The sequence below is a fragment of a genome, unplaced genomic scaffold, assembly GCF_019419815.1.
Source record: "Pyrus x bretschneideri cultivar Hongxiangsu unplaced genomic scaffold, Pyrus_bretschneideri_v1 Contig42, whole genome shotgun sequence".
Classification (NCBI taxonomy): Eukaryota; Viridiplantae; Streptophyta; class Magnoliopsida; order Rosales; family Rosaceae; genus Pyrus; species Pyrus x bretschneideri.
This window is the reverse complement of record NW_025999746.1, coordinates 2,824,992-2,843,068: the sequence shown is the minus strand read 5'-3', so window position 1 is coordinate 2,843,068 and position 18,077 is coordinate 2,824,992. Positions and strand designations below refer to the sequence as shown.

Genomic DNA, 18,077 nt, shown 5'->3' with positions numbered 1-18,077 from the left:
GATTAGTTTGTTGGAGCAGAGTTTTTTTTCTGTTTTCATTTTTCTGGGGTAAAAAAAAATGAGATTTTTTCTCTGTTTTCTAATGTTCTAGTAATCAAAGTGTCGAATATTCTAAACTTTTTAACTGTTTAGACTGATTTTTTATTTTGACGAAAAAATTTAAAAGTCAAGAATATTCGATACCTTAAAGCACCACATAATTTTTTTATCCCACATCAGTATTATTACTTAGACGATCGATGTAGGATGCAATCCCTTACTCTTCTATGGGATAGAAACCAATTAATAAAGGGAAAAATACCCGAATGGATCTTGGAATTTTGGGTTCAGGAAGAGAAAATGTGGGAGATTTGAATTGAGTATTCAATCATGTTGCGGTGTACGAAATAGTGCTTATCAAAGCTGGCCAAGGCCAACACAGCACGTAGATGCAGGTAGGCAGAGAGGCTGGCCTCTCATCCATCTAATTTCCCTAACAACGTTCTTTATACATAGTTCTTTCGTCTCTTTTTCTCCCTAGTTTTAAAGAGTCACAAGTTTTGGAAGATTCTGAGAATTTGTAAGTTGAGTTCAATTGTGTGAGCAAGAAGCAGATAGTTATTGTTGTAATCGATATCGGATCATCATCATCATCGTTCGTGGATATAACCTATTTCGAGACAAACCGTGTAAGTTCAATACTTAATTTTTCCGAATTGCGCTTGGTTTGCAATGAGTTAGCTTGTTTAGTTTGGGTAATTCTTCAGCACCAAGTGTTTTTCAAGGCTGAATAAGTTTGGTAGAATATGAGGTTTAGGGCTTCGGCAATCTGCATCATGGGTGTTGCCATTATCTCGTACATCTGAGCAGGGTATGAGATCAGGTTGAACAAATTGCCAGCGGATCCATATAGGGACCCGCCAGGGGGGGGGGGGGGGAGGGTGTCCCGGAACCTTCGGAAGCCTGAAAAAACACTTGTGATCGATTTTCGGGACCCTCCAACAATTTAGGCAGGTGTAGTGGAGTGCCTTGTTGCCTCCACATAGATGTGGAGGCAGCAGTGCTTATAACAAATAAGAAGAAAAAGTTTTTAAATTTTGTTTAAAAAGGCCTAGCCAAAACGGCAACGTTTTTAAGGCAAGTTATCATAAAAATTTTAAAAACTAAAATATTTCTGTTTTCTCTACAAAGCCCGATAACTTCGGTCTTTTCTAGTATCTCCAAATTATATTTAAGAACTCGTAGCCTCAATGGTCGCAACCTTCCAACTTTAAACCCAAGTTACCCTATTCCCCACCACAATTTGTTGTTCTACGGCCTTTAGTTGCCTAATTTTATTTCTTCCAAATTCATTTAAGTTTTTTAATCCTAAACTCTAGTCCCAACTCCCAATTAATAATATATATGTTACAATAACAAATTTTATCTTTGTAGAGTCACTAATTGGGTTATGTTGCTGAGAAAAATTTGTTGATTTTATTATCTTTAAGATTAATCTTAATTTATTAAATGAACCAAATTCAATAGAAAATAGTAATGTGGAACCAAATTAGTCTAATATTTATTTTTTTAACTTTTATGTTGAAATCCCTCGATCTTGAAATCCTAGATTGAGTGAAATTTAATTAGTACGGTCTCATTCTTACATATTCGCTTGTACACTTGCAAGTAATTTAACTTAACAATTCAAAATTTTCTTTTTTGGTGGTTCTAAAATCTGGAACATAATGGCGTATTATGCATGCAACAAAATCAACTAAAACAGCAATTATTTTCCCCATTCTTGATCTACTTCAAAAGTCAAAGACACAAAAGCTAAAACTTCAAATATTTAGGTGAAAACAAACCACCACTGCCCCTCCTCAAATCAAACATTTAGTTAATCAAATCATATTCTTGCCTACCATCTCCACGTGAGCTCCTATAGCTGGTGGAGCCACTGTCGCTGCCATTAGAACCACCAGCAATGCCAAGGCACAAAGCTTCAGCCAATGGTCCACCAGGTGGTGACCCCATCATCCAAGACATTGGGTTCGTCCACTGAGACTTCAAATCCCCAACACTTTCCCTCTCTGCCCCCAAAACTCCAAGCCCCATTTGGGTACTCTCTCTCCCTTCATTGCTTCCTTTCCCACCACGCATTGATAGAGTGAGAGATGAAAGGGGAAGCTTCTGGTTTGAAGAAACAAAGACCCTATCTTTTTCTCTCTCTGCTGATGCTGACTTGGACCATGCATCGATGAAATGCCTTGTCTGTTGAGTTTGCAGGCCTTGGATTCCACCCGTGCAATCTGTGTGCAAATTTAGTGAGCTTTCAGTTTGCTGCTTCGGAATATCCACATCTGTGTTAGTAGGCTTGGTGTAGGGGCAGCTGCTGCTGCTCCTCTTTAGGCTCAACTTGAATGGCATCATTTGTTCCCACTCTTGGTTTGAACCACCCACAGCTGGGGCTTCCCCATTCATGAACCATGCCGAGGACCTTCCATGGTCAAGGACAAAAAACAACATTTATTACACAAAACAATGGAAACATCCATGAAAGAACCAAATCACATGAGAACTTATGCAACGGGATGCCATTATTACAATATCACAATTCATTCTTGCAATGCCAAGTAAAAAAATAAAATCTTTTTCTTTTTGTTGTCAAATGATAGATTTTGTTAGATGTTAGATTAGCCAAAGTTCGAACCCCCGCCGTCATGCAATGACTCAACACCTTTCTATCACTGTGGCAAAGGGTCACTTGCAAAAGTTAAAACACATTGCACCGCTACAATGGCCTCCTGTTGTAAGTTTCTTTAGAACCATCTTCCCTAACATGAGATGCTACTGTGACTGTATCACAAGCCAGTTATGTTACGCCAAGTGAAAACGTTAAAAACACATTGCAGTGACTGATTGGCTTGACATACTGCTATATTGACATTCTGTTATAGGTAATTTTCTCTAATTGGCACATTCAGAGGCAATAATTAAGAACAAAGCAACAGAACTTGATGGGTTTGGGTCCTATGTTTCAGAGCATTCAAAATTGAACCCAAACCTAACCTAACCCAAAACCAAACCCACCTGGGTTGGACATGTGATCCACCAGCAGCAGTACTAGGAACCACGTTGCAGGAAAATGGAGTTGTCTGGCTGCTGATGCTGTTTTGTCTGAAAAAATTCGACCTAGGACTTCTCATGTTGTTGTTGTTGGTGGTGAGGAGGTTGGGGTTTAGGGTTTGGGAATCCACAGGCTTTCTTGAACGGTTCCTGGTCTTGTGAGCATGTCTCTCACAATACTTCTGATCAAAAGCTACATCTCGGGAACACCTCCATTTTTTTCCATCTGTTCTTTTGCACCTCCATGGCTCCGGATCTGAGCTCCCAGAAATCCCCAACTCCAGTGAACCTTTCACCACTAAACAAAAAACCAAACAACAAAGGAAGTTTTTTTAAGACAAGGAATTAAAATGACCAAACGATGGGGGTCTGTCTACAATATATCGGAGCTCTCGGGAACTTAGAGCCGTTAGATCCAACCTACGGGTTGAATGTAACGGCTGTAAGTGCCGAAGTAAGCAATACTGCAGTGTATTGTAGAAAGATTTAAAAAGATGAACAAAAAAAGCAGAAATATTTACAATTTGGGAACTTGGAAATTGGTAAAAGTAATTGGGGAGGGGCAGGGGAAGAGTCCATGTACTTGTAAATCATTGTCTGTCTCTCAAGCTCTTCCCTTTGAGCTGATGTAAAAGGAACTCTCACATTCGCATTCACCATTCCACCTATTCAAATTCAAAATTTATAAAACCCAACAGGAAAAAATAAAAAATAAAAAATAAACCAGAAAATTACTAAACTGTTCGTTAAAGTTGGAATCTTTGTTGTTTTCGTGAAGAGAAAAAGGTGGGAACTCTACCTGTGGAACTGAAAGCCAGGCTGTGATCAGAGCAAGGTAGATGGTGCTGCAGAGAGTTTGGGAGGACAAAATCAGAACCGACAGGATATAAATCAGTCGGACAACTCGAGACTGGATTGCTCGTGTTGCAAAACAAAAGTCCACCACCAGAAGCAGGACTGTTATCCCAAACCCCACAAGCTTCTCTTCCTGCACTGGCAAGCAGAGGATCATGATGATGATGATGGTGATGCATCACCATCATCGTTTTCTTCCGAGGAAATGATTGCTGGGTTTGTTGGGTTTGCTGGGATTTTTGCATCATCAAACCCAGCCACTCTGTTTCTGCTGCTGCTCCCTTCTCAGCAAACCCATTTCTTTGTCCCATGATATGAAATCAAATTCAGAAATTGAAATTTTTTTTTTTAAATAAACAGCTTTTCTCTCACTGCCTTCCTCCTCAATGTCCAAACGCACAAAACCCCAAAAGGAAAATAGCATTAAATACAACCCACGCTAGCTCTCTCTCCCTCTCTCTCTCTCACACACAAAATAGCCTTAAATACAACCCACGCTAGCTCTCTCTCTACTGTGTGTGAGTGTGGTGGTGTGGTGGGGGGTTTTGCTAGAGTATGGTGGTGCCGCCATTTTAGCCATGCGTTGCGCTTTGCTACCCAAGCTTCCAACATAACTTCCTCTTATAAATAAGGACAAAACTCGTAAAAGCAGCTGGCAACAAGGCCCCCTCTCTCTCTCTCGATCTCTATGTGGCACATAACGTTTACTTCACGTCTAATCAAACAGTGTTAAGTTTCCAAAAGCAGGAGATTATAGGTACCAACGAGTGAGATTGGACTTCAATATGGTAATAAATAGAGGCCAGTACTTGCAAACAACATGTATATCTAGATCTAGCAAACGAGTTATGTTTGTTATGTTCGTGTTACTTTTATGTAACACATGTTATTTTAATAGGTTATTAACAGGTCGGATTATTTTACCTAACATGTAAAATGACTTAACTCGTTATGACCTATTAAGATATTTTTTTTTTCTTCTAAATCTAGACATACAACATTGTCATATAATATTACTTCGAAAACTCATTTAAAACAAAAAAAACTCCAATTTTCACAAACCCCAAATTGAAAAAACGAAACCGATCTTAATTCGAAAATTATTTCGAAGTAAAACCCTATGTTTTGAAAATAATTTGAAAGAATCAACAATTACTTCAATTAAGACTCGAGATTCGGTCGATCCAGAGAGAGAATCGGAGACAAAACTAGCAAATCGACTGGTGATGGGTTACTAGGTCATATGTGGTGACAATGGTGTGGTGAAGGGAGACTGGAAAGGGTGGTTGTGGACTCATGGTTGGCCATAGTTGAGGTTCGAGACTGAATTTCGAGAGTTCAGCGAGAGAAAGAGAGAGAGAGAGAGATAGAGAAATAGCAATTGCTTTGATTTGAGCCTTTGAGAATGAGAGAAAGTTTGATTTAGGGCAGAGAAAATCATTGGACTGCTGAGATTAAATCTCAGCCAATCCAAGGGTCATCAATTTTTTAAAATTTAATTTCAAAAAAAAAAAAAAAATATATATATATATATATATATATGTTAACTTTCAGTTTAGTTAGGGGTTAAATCTTACTGTTATTAATTATAGTATTTCTTTGGGTAAATATCTGTTTACTATCTTCATGTTTCATGGTTTTCAACATTTAGTAAATCAAATTTTTTTTGTCTCAGAATCATACCTAAAGTGTAAATTTTGGGACAGTCTCATACATCCGTTAGTCAAGCTGTTAACTCTGCCGTTAATCGATGACGTAGTGTCCATGTGGATAATAACTGGAGGCCACGTGTCATTAAAGCGCACGTGAAATTTAAAAATCTAAAAAAAATAAAAACACATACATCGTCTTTTACCTCCCCCCAACCCCCTCCCTCTCATTCTTTCCTCTGCAACCCCTTTCCTTTTAATACCCCATATCACTCCTCTCTACTCTATCGTCCACCAGAAAACCTCCGATATCACCTCCATCACGAACTTTGCCAGATCGACACAATCACCCAAAGCCAGAGGCATCTGCGACCTCAGAGCCTCCAATTCCTTCTTCTTCGCCGTCACGAACCTCCAGAACCCATCTTTAAGCACAATGACTTGAGATTCATCAGCAAGCCTCCGCTGTCGTCCACCTCTCAGTACTCGTCGTCGCTGCGGACCCTTCATATTTTTTACCCTCCTCCTCTGCTTTCTTCCACTTCCAAACCCTAAAAAAACCAAAGAAATTCACCTTTAATTGCAAATGAGCATCATCCCAAGCCCTAGAAACCCCATTGCTCAATCCCCACCCAGATTCAGCTCCAACCCACTTTATCTATGGCCGCATCTTCCATCTCCACCCATTTCGTCGCATTAGCTTTTGTCACACTCCAATCCCAACATACGTCCAGGATCGACACGTGACGTCACCCAATTACTTGTATATCTCACATACCCCGTCTCAGGAATATGGCAAATCACAATTCGAGAATCAAATTGCAAAGAAATTTTTCGTTTACCTTATGGCTGCATCTAACCTCCTCGTTAGACTGTCTACGTACCCTTAATAGAGATCAAGCCATTCGTAGTTCACTATCACAAAATCAGACGTTTATTCCACTCACCGTCTCAGGAATATGGCAAATCACAATTCGAGAATCAAATTGCAAAGAAATTTTTCATTTACCTTATGGCTGCATCTAACCTCCTCGTTAGACTGCCTACGTACCCTCAATAGGGATCAAGCCATTCGTAGTTCACTATCACAAAATTAGACGTTTATTCCACTAAGTTCAAGCAAAAAAGCTTAGTATTGCTCAATCATTCAATATAACCTGACAACATATAATTCTTGGACTCAGGCTACATAACCAATCTCCATGAAAACATGATTTCTCTCACATCCAACATATAAATCATTATGTTTCATCATGATATCGCAATTCACAACACACATCATATTTAAGAGCCGACTAAACACAAAACCATCATATAGCCGCATTAATTAATTAATTTGATCAAAGTAATAACAATCATTCTCATATCTTCTAAATTTATACCTTATGAAATCATAATCGAATCATAGAAAATCCTGAAGGAGTCACTCAGACGTCCAACATCTTTTCTAACTCAATTCACAAGACTCTAGAAACCATTGACACAAATATATATATAACTAAGGCTAGAGTGACATAGTTAAGCCAAGCCTACTTCTCCAAACAATGGGATTTTAGGCCACTCCACGAAATTCAACAACCTCAGGTTCCGAACCACTCAACGGAACCAAACCAAATATGAGCCCAAAATGTACCATGTACAACTAATCATCATCGCCTCTAGAATGCGTATGGTCCCCCATCGCGGATATACCGAGTAGAACCATAGGCATAAACTCATCGTGCAGGCAGTGATCACCCATCGTGGATATACCAAGCATGATCACCTCTGAATACATATGGTCCCCCCATCACGGATATACCAAGTATGACCATCCATGTACCATAACTATGTGGTGCAATCTCATCATCACACATTAAACATAATTATACGCATACGTGCTATCAATTCCACATATCGACTAGCATCTAGTCAGATGGAGCACAACACAAAGAATTCCCTTAATTACTATTTCTACTAAAAATCTAATAAAGTACCTAACTCATCTCCCGACTTCCATCTCCATCTCATGTTAGGTAATAGTGCCAAGTTCAAATAGGTATTCAGTTGGCAAGCATATCCAAATAATTATCAAACAATATTTAGATCCCATAATTATCATAACATTCATCATAATTATCATTCACATTATTAAAATGTTAATTAAACACATATATATCACAAACATCAACAATACACAAGCCAAATCATAGTTAATTAGCATAGGTCTATGGCTAAATATATAAAATTCACATTTCAATAGAAATCATAATTATAAGACCAATTCATATTCACAAATGATACTAATATAAAAATTTAAGATAATAATCATATTTCATATATTCAAGTCACTATCTAACCAATATAGGCCCACTAGATTTTCACTAGTAATTCCCTAAGGTCCGTAAACCATATCTACAATAGCATACTAAAATTTGGTGTCAACTCAATGGTAAGATTGTCAATTGTTAGAATATTCAAGTGGCAGACCTTATCGAAAATATATTCAACCAACAACATTTCTTAAATCAAATGTTACATATCGAAAAATTCGACTTTTTCCAAAAATTCTTAAATTTTACAAGAATGAAGATCTCAACAAGTAGAGTAAACTTTATACCTACGCCCAAGGCCAATTTGGCCGGAAAACACCTCAAACTGGCCACGAACCGCCGAAAACCCTAAGGTGGATGTTCTTCAATTCGATTTCCTCGATGTTCCAATGCCCTTACAACCTATTGGGTCAAGTTCCTGGGTCCAAGGGAAGTTGATTAAGGGTGATGATGAATGGTGATGCTCTCCGAAACAACAATTCATCGTCGAGAACCCCCAGTTTCTCCTATGGAGTTCTATCCGAATTAGGCCTTAAAACCCTTGATTTTTGGTGGAGATGGAAGATGGAAGCTGATGGAAGATGTGGCAGGTGTGGGATGGTTGAAGATTACCTGAAAATATGGTGGAAGATGGCTGAGTTTGGATCGGCTGAAGATGTGGTGTTATGGTGCCTAGTTAGCCGAATGGAAACAAATTCCCCCATCTAATTTTTGCCCATTTCCACTTATAATGGCCTGTCCCTTCATCCCAAAAAGTGTTTGGGCCTTTTTACCCCTAAGTGGAAATTAAAATAATTCCCACAATCTATAGTTTCACAACTTCAAATGTCCGTAACTATACCGTTATAATTCGAACTCGCCAACAGCTTTTGCTTATGCACTCGTGGCTTCGAGACCTATTCGAAAACGTTACTTGTGACTTCAAAAGGTCAACGAGTAAATAATAATTTTCCAAACTTCACTCTTCGTAACTAGTTTAATTGAAATCTAATTTCAAATAAACTAATATAAATTCTCAAAAAATAATATAAAATCTCAATACTACAAATACGTAGATTATAACAGTGAAATTCGGAAACATGATTTCACAACTTTCCTCGTTTTCTTCCTTAGAACCACCTCCACCCCCACGAGGTCTCATTCCTCCGCCTGCTCAATTTTCCATATAATCTGTTTTATAAACCATATAATTATTCATTTACTAAAAATGCAGCGTCTCAAGTGAAATAAAAAATGAAGCTTGTACATATCAGTGCATGTGTAAGTGTCTTCAAAACTCAAAAATGTACAAACACACACTTGAGTGGACTAAAATTGAAGCATGTGTATGTGTTCTTCACAAGTCAAAAGCATCACACATTTACTATAAAAGTCTACAAAATTTTTGAAGTTGGATCAGATCCAAAGCAAGCCTTTTTTTTTTTTTTTCTGATTAATTTCATCATACAATAAAATGTACAATAAGCACAAAATCATACCACTCTTTCAACAATCCACATAAGAAAAAGATAATCAAGAATAAATTAACATGAGAAATCGACTAAAGTAATCAGAAATCAAATCTTAATTGCTGGATTGATCAATGACATAACCATAAAAATGGATGGCAAAACGAATAGATATGGACGACATATTGAGACATACTGAGAAACTAATCATTTCCAGCAATTAAAATTTAAAAAAACGATTATTTTGGTCGATTTTCCATTTCACATTATGATCTTTCAACTAATAGTGAAACTATTGGATCTAATGGGGCTCTTTTGCTTCATCAGAATTCTGAGCTGAGCTTTTTGGCATTCCAGCTTTGTACCCCAATGCCTACTTTTTGATCCAATTGCTCTGACAACTCTTGGGAATTCAACAAATCCTTTGATCCCTCTCTTTATGTGAGGATTTTCTGGTTCTGGTGAGGATCTTTTCTGAACCGCCATTGATGAAAAACCTCCACTGTTTTCACTAAAAGCTGCTTTCTCACCCAAAAGCACTTCCCTTGAAGTTGCAGTAGAAAAACTGGAAACAGAGTCATTGTTTCGATCACCACTAAAAGCACCAGACTTTTCACTCGAATTATTAAAACTAGCAACATTAGCGTACTCACTCTTGTGTTTGATCTTGAAATGTGAGTTCTCTGCGGCGCTTAACATTTGTTTACACCCCTCCAGTTCTAACACCTTCTCTTCGAACAGAAGCCTCGCCTCGGTGAGCTTCATCTGAAGCCTCTCCTCTCTCAGCATCTCCACCATTCGAAGCATTTTCCTCTCCTCCTCGATCTCTTTCCTATTCCTAATGATCTCCGACTTCCCGAAAGAAATCTCTCTGGCAAGCTCCTCGCAAACCCTCTCGATCGCTTCTCTCAACCTTCTCTCCTCCCCCAACTCTTTTGCCAGCATCTTGTTTGAACTCTCCACCTTCTTGCGCGCTTTTCGCTCGTATTTGAGCTTCGCTTTCATTTCGGTGATCTGGGCTCGCGTGTAATCCATCTCGGACTCCATTGCCGGCTTGAAGAAGGTGAGATCCCAGAAGGAAGCGGCGAGCTTCCGGGCGGAGATGGGGAGGTGCAGGCAGTGGTGGACTTCTTGTTGCTTGTTGCTAAAGTTTCGGCACTGCTGCTGCTGGTTTTGTTGTCGTGGGAGTGGATTTTGATGAAGTTTTTGAGAATTATATGAAGGGTTTTCGTAAAGTTTCCAGGTTGGGAAAGTGGAGGTGGTGGTTTCAATATTTCTGATATTTTCTGGGCTAGGAGTAGTAGTAGTACTGGTGCCCATCATCATGAACATCTCCTCCTACCTATCTTCTTTTCTTTTGTGTGGTCTTTTTCCTTCTTAAATCCCTTTTTTGGCTGCTGCTTTCTTTCTACCTCTTTTTTTTTTCTTCTAGGGGGACTATTTCAGCCAGGAAGGCAATTGGGGTAGGCCCATTTAATCTGAGAGAAGGTACTTTGGAGATGAGGATGTACTGTGTCAAAGAAAAAAAATAATATCAAATCACATTTGAGGTGACCTTAAATTAGAGAAATTTTTAAATGTGATAATCACACCGTCGCATGTTGTTATTAGTTGACGTGTTATAATATGAGTATTACAGTTAATACAAATATGTAAAGATACTAACAAATAAAAAAAAAGGAGTAGATTTGTATTTTTACTTGCATTTTTGGACCAAGATAATTACGTACTAGCTTTTAGAGAATTTTCAGACAGTAAGAATATAAAATGCCCATTCCAAAATAGCTTTCATCTCTATTAAATATGCTAATATGAGTATACTTGATACATAATACTATATAGCGATCACTCAGTACTACGGTTTGATGGTATTCCTCTTCACTTAGAAGTGAAGAGATCTTAGGTTCAAATCTCGTAGATTACGAATTCGATACCAAATTAGGTTGCCCATTGTATGACTAAACCAAACTCTCTCTCTCTCTATTGTAAAAATATCGATGTACTTAAAAAACAAAAAAAAAAACTACATAGCGATGTCACATAAATCATAATGATAAAACTTCTCATTAAATTGGTCTCTCTCACTCTCCTTATTAATGGTTCACCTCTCCTTTAAACTCGGAGTGACTTAAAATAGTGGTGCAATGTAATGAGCTCACCTACATGCCAGGCTGTCATGGTCAGCACAATTGAATGGTATCATAGGCTAGTTTTTTTGAGTAATGCGTGCTTATCAATTTGTAGATTAAATTTGTATATTATGTGATAAATTACTAATAAAAAATAAATACGTTAATTAATATTTAATTTATAATTCAGTCATGAATAACAATTTTATATAATCCGACTACTAATGAAAGTTAATGGAGAAAGGACATTGTACAAGCACCACATGGTTGGTCTCCCTTTGTGTTGCTTGTTTAATTGTTTACTCAATCCATGGCCCCCTCCTTTGGTTTTCAATAGTAACCAAATTATTTGATTACTCCCAACCTAACATTTAGATGTACCCTTTTGTTCAAACAAAAAAAAAAAAAAAAAAAAGAAAAAAAAAAGAACACTTAGATGTACCCTATGCACCTTCAAAACTTTTTATATCGGTTGTAACACGATAATGAGCATGTCTCAATCTCTCCTTACGTACTTTTGTTGTTGCACTTTCTTTTAGAACCTACTTCAAACTCTAGAAAAACACAAAATAAAAAATTTCCAAACATCGTCAAGAACAAAATTTTAGCTCTCGATGTTGTTCTCCTTGAAACAATGTGTTGCGGGTCCAAATCAGAGGTTGGAGCACAAATATGCAAGGGCTGAATTTTTTTTGTTTTAAGCCTCTTGAATTGCTCTTCACTCAACTTCACGATATGTTTTATTTGCTGTATGCTACAATTGAGGATATATCTTTCTTCACTCAACTAAATTACTGCATCGCAAAGCTTCTTCCGTTTGCCATCCAAAGAGCGTCTGTAAAGGCAAAACCTTCAGTAATGAAGATTGTGTTATCCCCCAGACAACGAGCTCAAACCACAGTCGAAGTTTCATCTTCGTTCGTAATTATAAAACCAATTGTAGTTGCAGAGTTCATAACTGAACCATCAAAGTTATTTTCAGGAGCCCTTTTGTAAAGTTTTCCATTTAGGGCTAGTTTGGTATTACTGTGTTTTAAAAAAAAAAAAATGTTTATGCTGTGTTATGAGAATAAACAGCTGTAAAATAAAGTTGTTGAGTATTTGGTAAACATTTTTTTTATAAAAGTGTTTTTAACAAAAAAAAAAAAAAAAAAAAAACAGTGTCTGAGTGTTTGGTAAATATTGCTGTGCTTTTATATAAATTGATATGAATATATTAAATGCCTAAAAATAATATGGTATTTAATGTGAGATAATAATTATTAAAGACAATAATGTAGGAGCAAATATTATAATTTTGTAAAATATGTAAGGGTATCCTTGCAATTTGCAAAATATTAATATTATTACTATTACTATTATTATTAATATTATCATTATCATTATTATTACTAGCATATGGGCACACACAAAATGTGAGATTTTATTTTATTTTATTTTTTTGAAATAGAAAGAGAGAGGAAGAGAGTGATAGAGAACGTGGGAGTGGGAAATTTTTTTTTGTTTTTTATTATTTTTATTTTAATTAGAGATATGTCAGGATTATATGTATAGGTGAAACTTTGATTATTTTAATTGCTTTATTTTTTTTATAAAAACTTTTGGACTAGCCATGCAATGAATGGTTGGTATAAGTGAGATGAGGATCCTCTTCGTGAGGAACTTAAGGATTCTCAAATCATGTATGTTTATCGTACATTATATGTTCATAAATTATTTACTTTTATTTAAAATTAAATATGAACAGTATCTAATGAAAGCTTATCTCACAATGTATGATGAATGGACACGATTTAAGGATCTCTACGATCCTCATTCGTATAAGTGTAGCTATTTATATTTTCTTTTGGCATTTCTATGATTTGAAAAATTAATATATTAAAATATAAAATAATAATTAGACACATTGGTTGGAGTGTAAATTTAACATGTAGATCACCAAATTGAAATTTGATGTTCAATATTTGACACCTTCGAAAAGGCTCAAATTTGAATTGTCAAAATTTAATTTGAAGGATGATATGGCAAGTTGAAAGTGATGTCATATTTCTTTTATTCCAATGAGTGTGTTAACTTACTATTTTATTATATATTGGTCACCACAACTATAGTTTTTAAGAAAAAGTAATTTAATATAGTTAAAAGTTCCAAACCTATTGGTGAATTATGGACCCCACACATTAAATAATAAATTGACTTCATTTTGTTTGTTGAAAAAAAAAAAAAAAAAAAAAAGAAACCGCTACAAAGCAAGTAGTCAAATAACTAGCTGTCATTTCAATTATGACATCTCCTTTTGAGAAACCATTGATGTCTTTTCCGTCTAATTGAACAATACTTGGGTATTCAAAGATTAGTAGGAATCTCTACTCAAAATTTCTCAAAATTGTTTGTTATCTATTTAGAGAACTTCGTTTTTATAATCAAAACCGTTTATATTATAAATCACCCTATAAAAATCGGCTCTGCAAAAAATCAATTAAAATTAAGATTGTTTAGTAATCAAACTGTTTAAAACAAATGAACAATATTGGTAAAAGCATTACGAACCGTCTATGTATTTGCTACAATAGATTGACTAAAAAAATCTTAGTTTTAATTTATTTTTTGCATAGATCTTCATATTATGATTCATAATATGAAGAGTTCTAATCATAAACACAAAACTCTATGACTCTTAAGAAGGAGTTCCTATTCATCTTTGAGTAGCCAAATATTATTTCGTCTAATTAACATCTCTAGAGATGCTCTAAGAGTTCCATTAAATATGATGATCATGAAATGGCGATGCCATGTACACTAGTAATATTCCCATGTTCTAAGGAGAAACCCTTACATTCACATGCCCTTATATTCCAAAATTCAGATGTTTGCTCAATTATAACTTGTTATTTTGGTCCATTAGTACACATACCTATTGGATCCTAAAAATTCTGTGGAAAATTCCTAGCTTTTTAGGCAGAAAAATGAAATTCTTAAAGTAACGCACACAAGACTTAGAACATCTTCAAATGAGATGTCAAAAAGTTCAAATTAACAATAAAATAAAATAAGACAACACACGTGTTTTCCAACCCAAATGCCCATTCTTATGTGGCATAACATGCATTAGCAAAAATCCCCTAGCTCTCAAATTTGACAATAGCTTTAAATATTTTTTTAATAATTTTTAAATGTTTTTTATTAATTTATTATTGATTTAAATATTTATTATAAGTGGTTGTTGGTTGACCATGCTTTTTATTGGTTTAAGGCGTTTATTATAATTTAAAATTTCACATATCGAATGCAGAAAAAAACTTTAAAAGAAGTACATCATACACTATTTTAAAATTGACATGATCTTACGATACCTAATATGATTCCAGTTATAAATAAGTCTCAGCCTGGATGGAGCCATCACTCGTAATCCAAAATAGTCATGATGTACTTTTGTTATTCAATTTTTAATTTGGAGAACAATAGCAGAAGAACGGACGACTATTTTGAAGTGCAAACGTTGAGATTGAAACCCTGAAAGTCACTGGTATAGCTAATAAGATCAAGTGATGATGGAACATGGAAAATGAGTCACGATTAAATAAAGATGGAGGTTCGATTTCTTTTCATCGTAACGAAACAAGACGTTTGTTTGGACAATCTATCAAATGTGAGGTTAGAAATGGGCTTATACAATATTATGTTTATTTTTACACTAGGGGAAGAGGAAGTTCGGCAAAACCACACAATAGGCAACCTAATTTGGTATCAAATTCACCATCCACGAGATTCGAACCTAAGATCTCTCACTTCCAAGGAAGAAGAATATTACCAGACCGTAGTACTAAGTGGCAGTAATAACATTGCTTTTGTAATAAAAATAAAAGCAATTGACGTAGTGCCACACACATACTTGAAGATTCGAAATCTAGATCAACTCCATGAGCATTTACTAAAATAAGGATGCCGAAAACGAAATAAACACAATATGAAACTAGAGATAAGTAGGGCTTGATTCTGGGTAGATTAGTGTTATAATTTTATATAGTTGAATAATAACACAGGATGGAACATGCCTTCTACCAGTATAATCATGCACAGAAGAATCATTTCAAGTTGCACAAATTCTAAATTGACTGATGCAAATATGTAATCACAATTTAAGAAAAAACTGATACACCTTACCGAGAAAAATGCTCGAGCTCTTATACTCCAAAATCAAAAGGAAACGGAAGAAGCAAGGAAGCGTAGCCACAACGCAAATTACGTTTTTCATCCACTAACCTGTATCAATTTTGCATTCAACAGTAATTCTAGTACGCAGGTAAGTTAGACACTAGCTATATCTCACGATGCTTAATATAAAGAAATCAGTTATAACAAAAATTGCGAAATCAAAGGACACAATAGTAAATGATGCCGTCATTTGATACACAAGAAGATCAATGCAAACGACACCATACAACAATCCCAAATTGCAAATGATTGGACTGATTAATCTTTGATCACTTTGTGTGGTTTATAATCTCTATTCTCTTCCATTAAGGCTAGATTGATCATGTTTCTGTTTTCCAAATCCCCTCTCTACCACATGAAAACTATACACTTCGCAGAAGTAGCCACTCCACCATGAACCAAATTTATGCAGAATCAAAGGGCTCCACAAAAGTAAAATTCGAAAAGAAAAAAAAAATGATGAAATAACGCACCCATTTTGCAAAAATTCATGCCAGACATTATTTTTTGGTAGTTACACATATTCTTCGATTCACATAAAAATTTACGAGGGTGTGACATTATCCTATTAACTACTAACTTGAATTATAAGAAAAAACAGGCAGTCAACAACATGAAACCTAAAAAACACACAAACTATATCCCACTGTGATGAACGAAACTCTACCTTGGTCTTCCCAATTGGATCAAGGGCACCATCTTCCTTCATCTCTACACTAAATCACAATTCAAACTCATCGTCAAGCTTCAGCTGCTCAGCTGCAGCCTCTTCCTCCTCATCATCGATCACAAAGTAAGGATTGTGCGCCTCCGGCTTGAACTTGTACCCCGTAAACACATAGAAAGCAAGCGTGGCCAACTCCGCAGCAACCACACTGGTCCAAAGGTACCGGTACGATGTGATGGTCTCCAATGCATAAACTACAACTCTTGTAAAGTAAATGTAGCATATAACCACAATGTAATACTGCCTGAACAGAGTCAGCTTCATCAAATTCACCGCAGCTTTCCCATCGGTCCTGGCCGCCTCCCTCAAGTTTTTAATAGACCACACAATCGGGAACAACACTGCGCAGCAGCAAACAACATCGACAAGCAGAAACACCTGCTTCCAAGTAACCCAATCATGCCCGAAAGGCCCGGTCTCGTCAATCACAACCTGCGCAATGTTAGCTATCACCTGAAGCGGAATCACAATCATCAACACCTTCTTCTCCTTATCTTGCAAAAAGGGTTTCAAAAACGACCACCCGGTTCCGATCAAAACAATTAAAGTAAACAATGTGACACCCTTTAAGAAGCTGAATATATAGAACAACACATCCCAGCCGTGAGCGCTACCGGTGCGCTTGATATACGACTTGTCCTCCGCCTCACAGAGCAAGTTAAAGGCCTTGAGAATTACGACAGCGAGCATAAAGAAATGGATTCTAAAAACGGTAAGTCGTTTTTCGTAAAGCACGAAAACCCAAAGTCCGGCGAGAGAGGCGTAGACTAAAGAGAACAGGAAGTAAATGCTAGGGAGAATGGTTTTACCGGCGGATAGGTAATCACGGCGGTCGTTCTTCCTCCCCTCGAGGTTGTACGACGCCGATTTGACGTCCATGGAGACCTTGAGCGGCTGGAGACAGTTGGCGAAGAGGAGGGTGTACTGATCGGCGTCGGTCTCGGAGAAGACGGTGGAGAATCGATCGCCGCCGTTCAGGGATTTGAAGGTGTAGACGGGCTTGACGAGGGTCGAATCGAGGGCGCAGCGGATTTCACGCTCCTCGAGCTGCTGGAAGACGTGGATCCAGGAATCGCGGGTGCAGAGGAAGAATCCGACTTTGGAGAGGTCCGGATCCGGTTGGGGAAGATCCAAGAGGAAGATGTTGGAGACGTTGAGCTCCAGGAGGCCCTTGTGGGTGAAGCCGAACTCATCGAAGGGGATGATTGGGCGCCAGTCGGACCGGATCGAGGAGAATCGGATCTCGGCGGAGCAGAGAGAGAAGAAGGCGAGAAGAGAGAAGAGGAGGAAAAGTGGGAATTGGCGAGGGGCGAACGACATCGTTTTGGGTCGGTTATGGGACTGCAAATCTCTGTGTGTGAACTGCTGAGATTTAATCGTCGAATGGAGAAGATGACTTGTCCTCTTGCTTTGTTTTCTTTTTCCCTTTTTTTTTTTTTTTTTTTTTCTTGTGAGATTCTATTTTCTTTCTTCTTCTTTTTTTTTTTTTTCCCTTTTGGTTGGGGTTTTTTTTTTGTTTAATTGCAATTAAGGACTCAGTTGAAGATGTGCTGTGACGAAGACGCTTTGAGAGAAAATATTTTTGAGATCTAAAAGCATTTAAGTGGTTCGTTCAAGAAGCATCAGTTACCTGCATTACTTCAAATGTTTTTTTA

General features: G+C 36.9%; 3 protein-coding genes across 4 annotated transcripts; all 3 read right to left on the bottom strand.

The window, feature by feature from the left end:
• Window positions 1–1,731: 1,731 nt before the first annotated feature.
• LOC125469341 (growth-regulating factor 8-like) lies at window positions 1,732–4,565 on the bottom strand. Its single transcript, XM_048566572.1, has 4 exons — window positions 3,887–4,565; window positions 3,609–3,752; window positions 3,052–3,385; window positions 1,732–2,458 (listed from the first exon to the last, which is right to left on the bottom strand). The coding sequence occupies exons 1-4, from the start codon at window positions 4,251–4,253 to the stop codon at window positions 1,855–1,857; spliced, it is 1,449 nt and encodes a 482-aa protein (XP_048422529.1). The 5' UTR covers window positions 4,254–4,565; the 3' UTR covers window positions 1,732–1,854.
• A 4,736-nt stretch (window positions 4,566–9,301) lies between these two features.
• On the bottom strand, window positions 9,302–10,732 carry LOC103950795 (protein BRANCHLESS TRICHOME). Of its 2 annotated transcripts, XM_048566643.1 has the most exons (2): window positions 10,005–10,732; window positions 9,654–9,916 (listed from the first exon to the last, which is right to left on the bottom strand). In XM_048566643.1, the coding sequence occupies exons 1-2, from the start codon at window positions 10,681–10,683 to the stop codon at window positions 9,789–9,791; spliced, it is 807 nt and encodes a 268-aa protein (XP_048422600.1). In that variant the 5' UTR covers window positions 10,684–10,732; the 3' UTR covers window positions 9,654–9,788. The 2 variants fall into 2 exon arrangements, with proteins under 2 accessions (XP_048422599.1, XP_048422600.1); XM_048566642.1 differs by having other exon boundaries at window positions 9,302–10,732.
• A 4,722-nt stretch (window positions 10,733–15,454) lies between these two features.
• LOC125469378 (protein CANDIDATE G-PROTEIN COUPLED RECEPTOR 7-like) lies at window positions 15,455–17,875 on the bottom strand. Its single transcript, XM_048566641.1, has 2 exons — window positions 16,363–17,875; window positions 15,455–15,743 (listed from the first exon to the last, which is right to left on the bottom strand). Exon 1 carries the CDS (start codon window positions 17,740–17,742, stop codon window positions 16,417–16,419), a length of 1,326 nt encoding a protein of 441 aa, XP_048422598.1. The 5' UTR covers window positions 17,743–17,875; the 3' UTR covers window positions 15,455–15,743; window positions 16,363–16,416.
• Between the last annotated feature and the right edge of the window lie 202 nt (window positions 17,876–18,077).

Bases quoted from the DNA above. Each gene is read 5' to 3' on its own strand.
- LOC125469378 (XM_048566641.1), bottom strand. From the start codon at position 17,742: ATGTCGTTCGCCCCTCGCCAATTCCCACTTTTCCTCCTCTTCTCTCTT.
- LOC103950795 (XM_048566642.1), bottom strand. From the start codon at position 10,683: ATGTTCATGATGATGGGCACCAGTACTACTACTACTCCTAGCCCAGAA.
- LOC125469341 (XM_048566572.1), bottom strand. From the start codon at position 4,253: ATGGGACAAAGAAATGGGTTTGCTGAGAAGGGAGCAGCAGCAGAAACA. The intron at 3,753-3,886 runs GTAGAGTTCCCA...GAATTTGAATAG, and splicing joins CCTGGCTTTCAGTTCCACAG to GTGGAATGGTGAATGCGAAT. The intron at 2,459-3,051 runs GTGGGTTTGGTT...TGACCATGGAAG, and splicing joins GGATCACATGTCCAACCCAG to GTCCTCGGCATGGTTCATGA.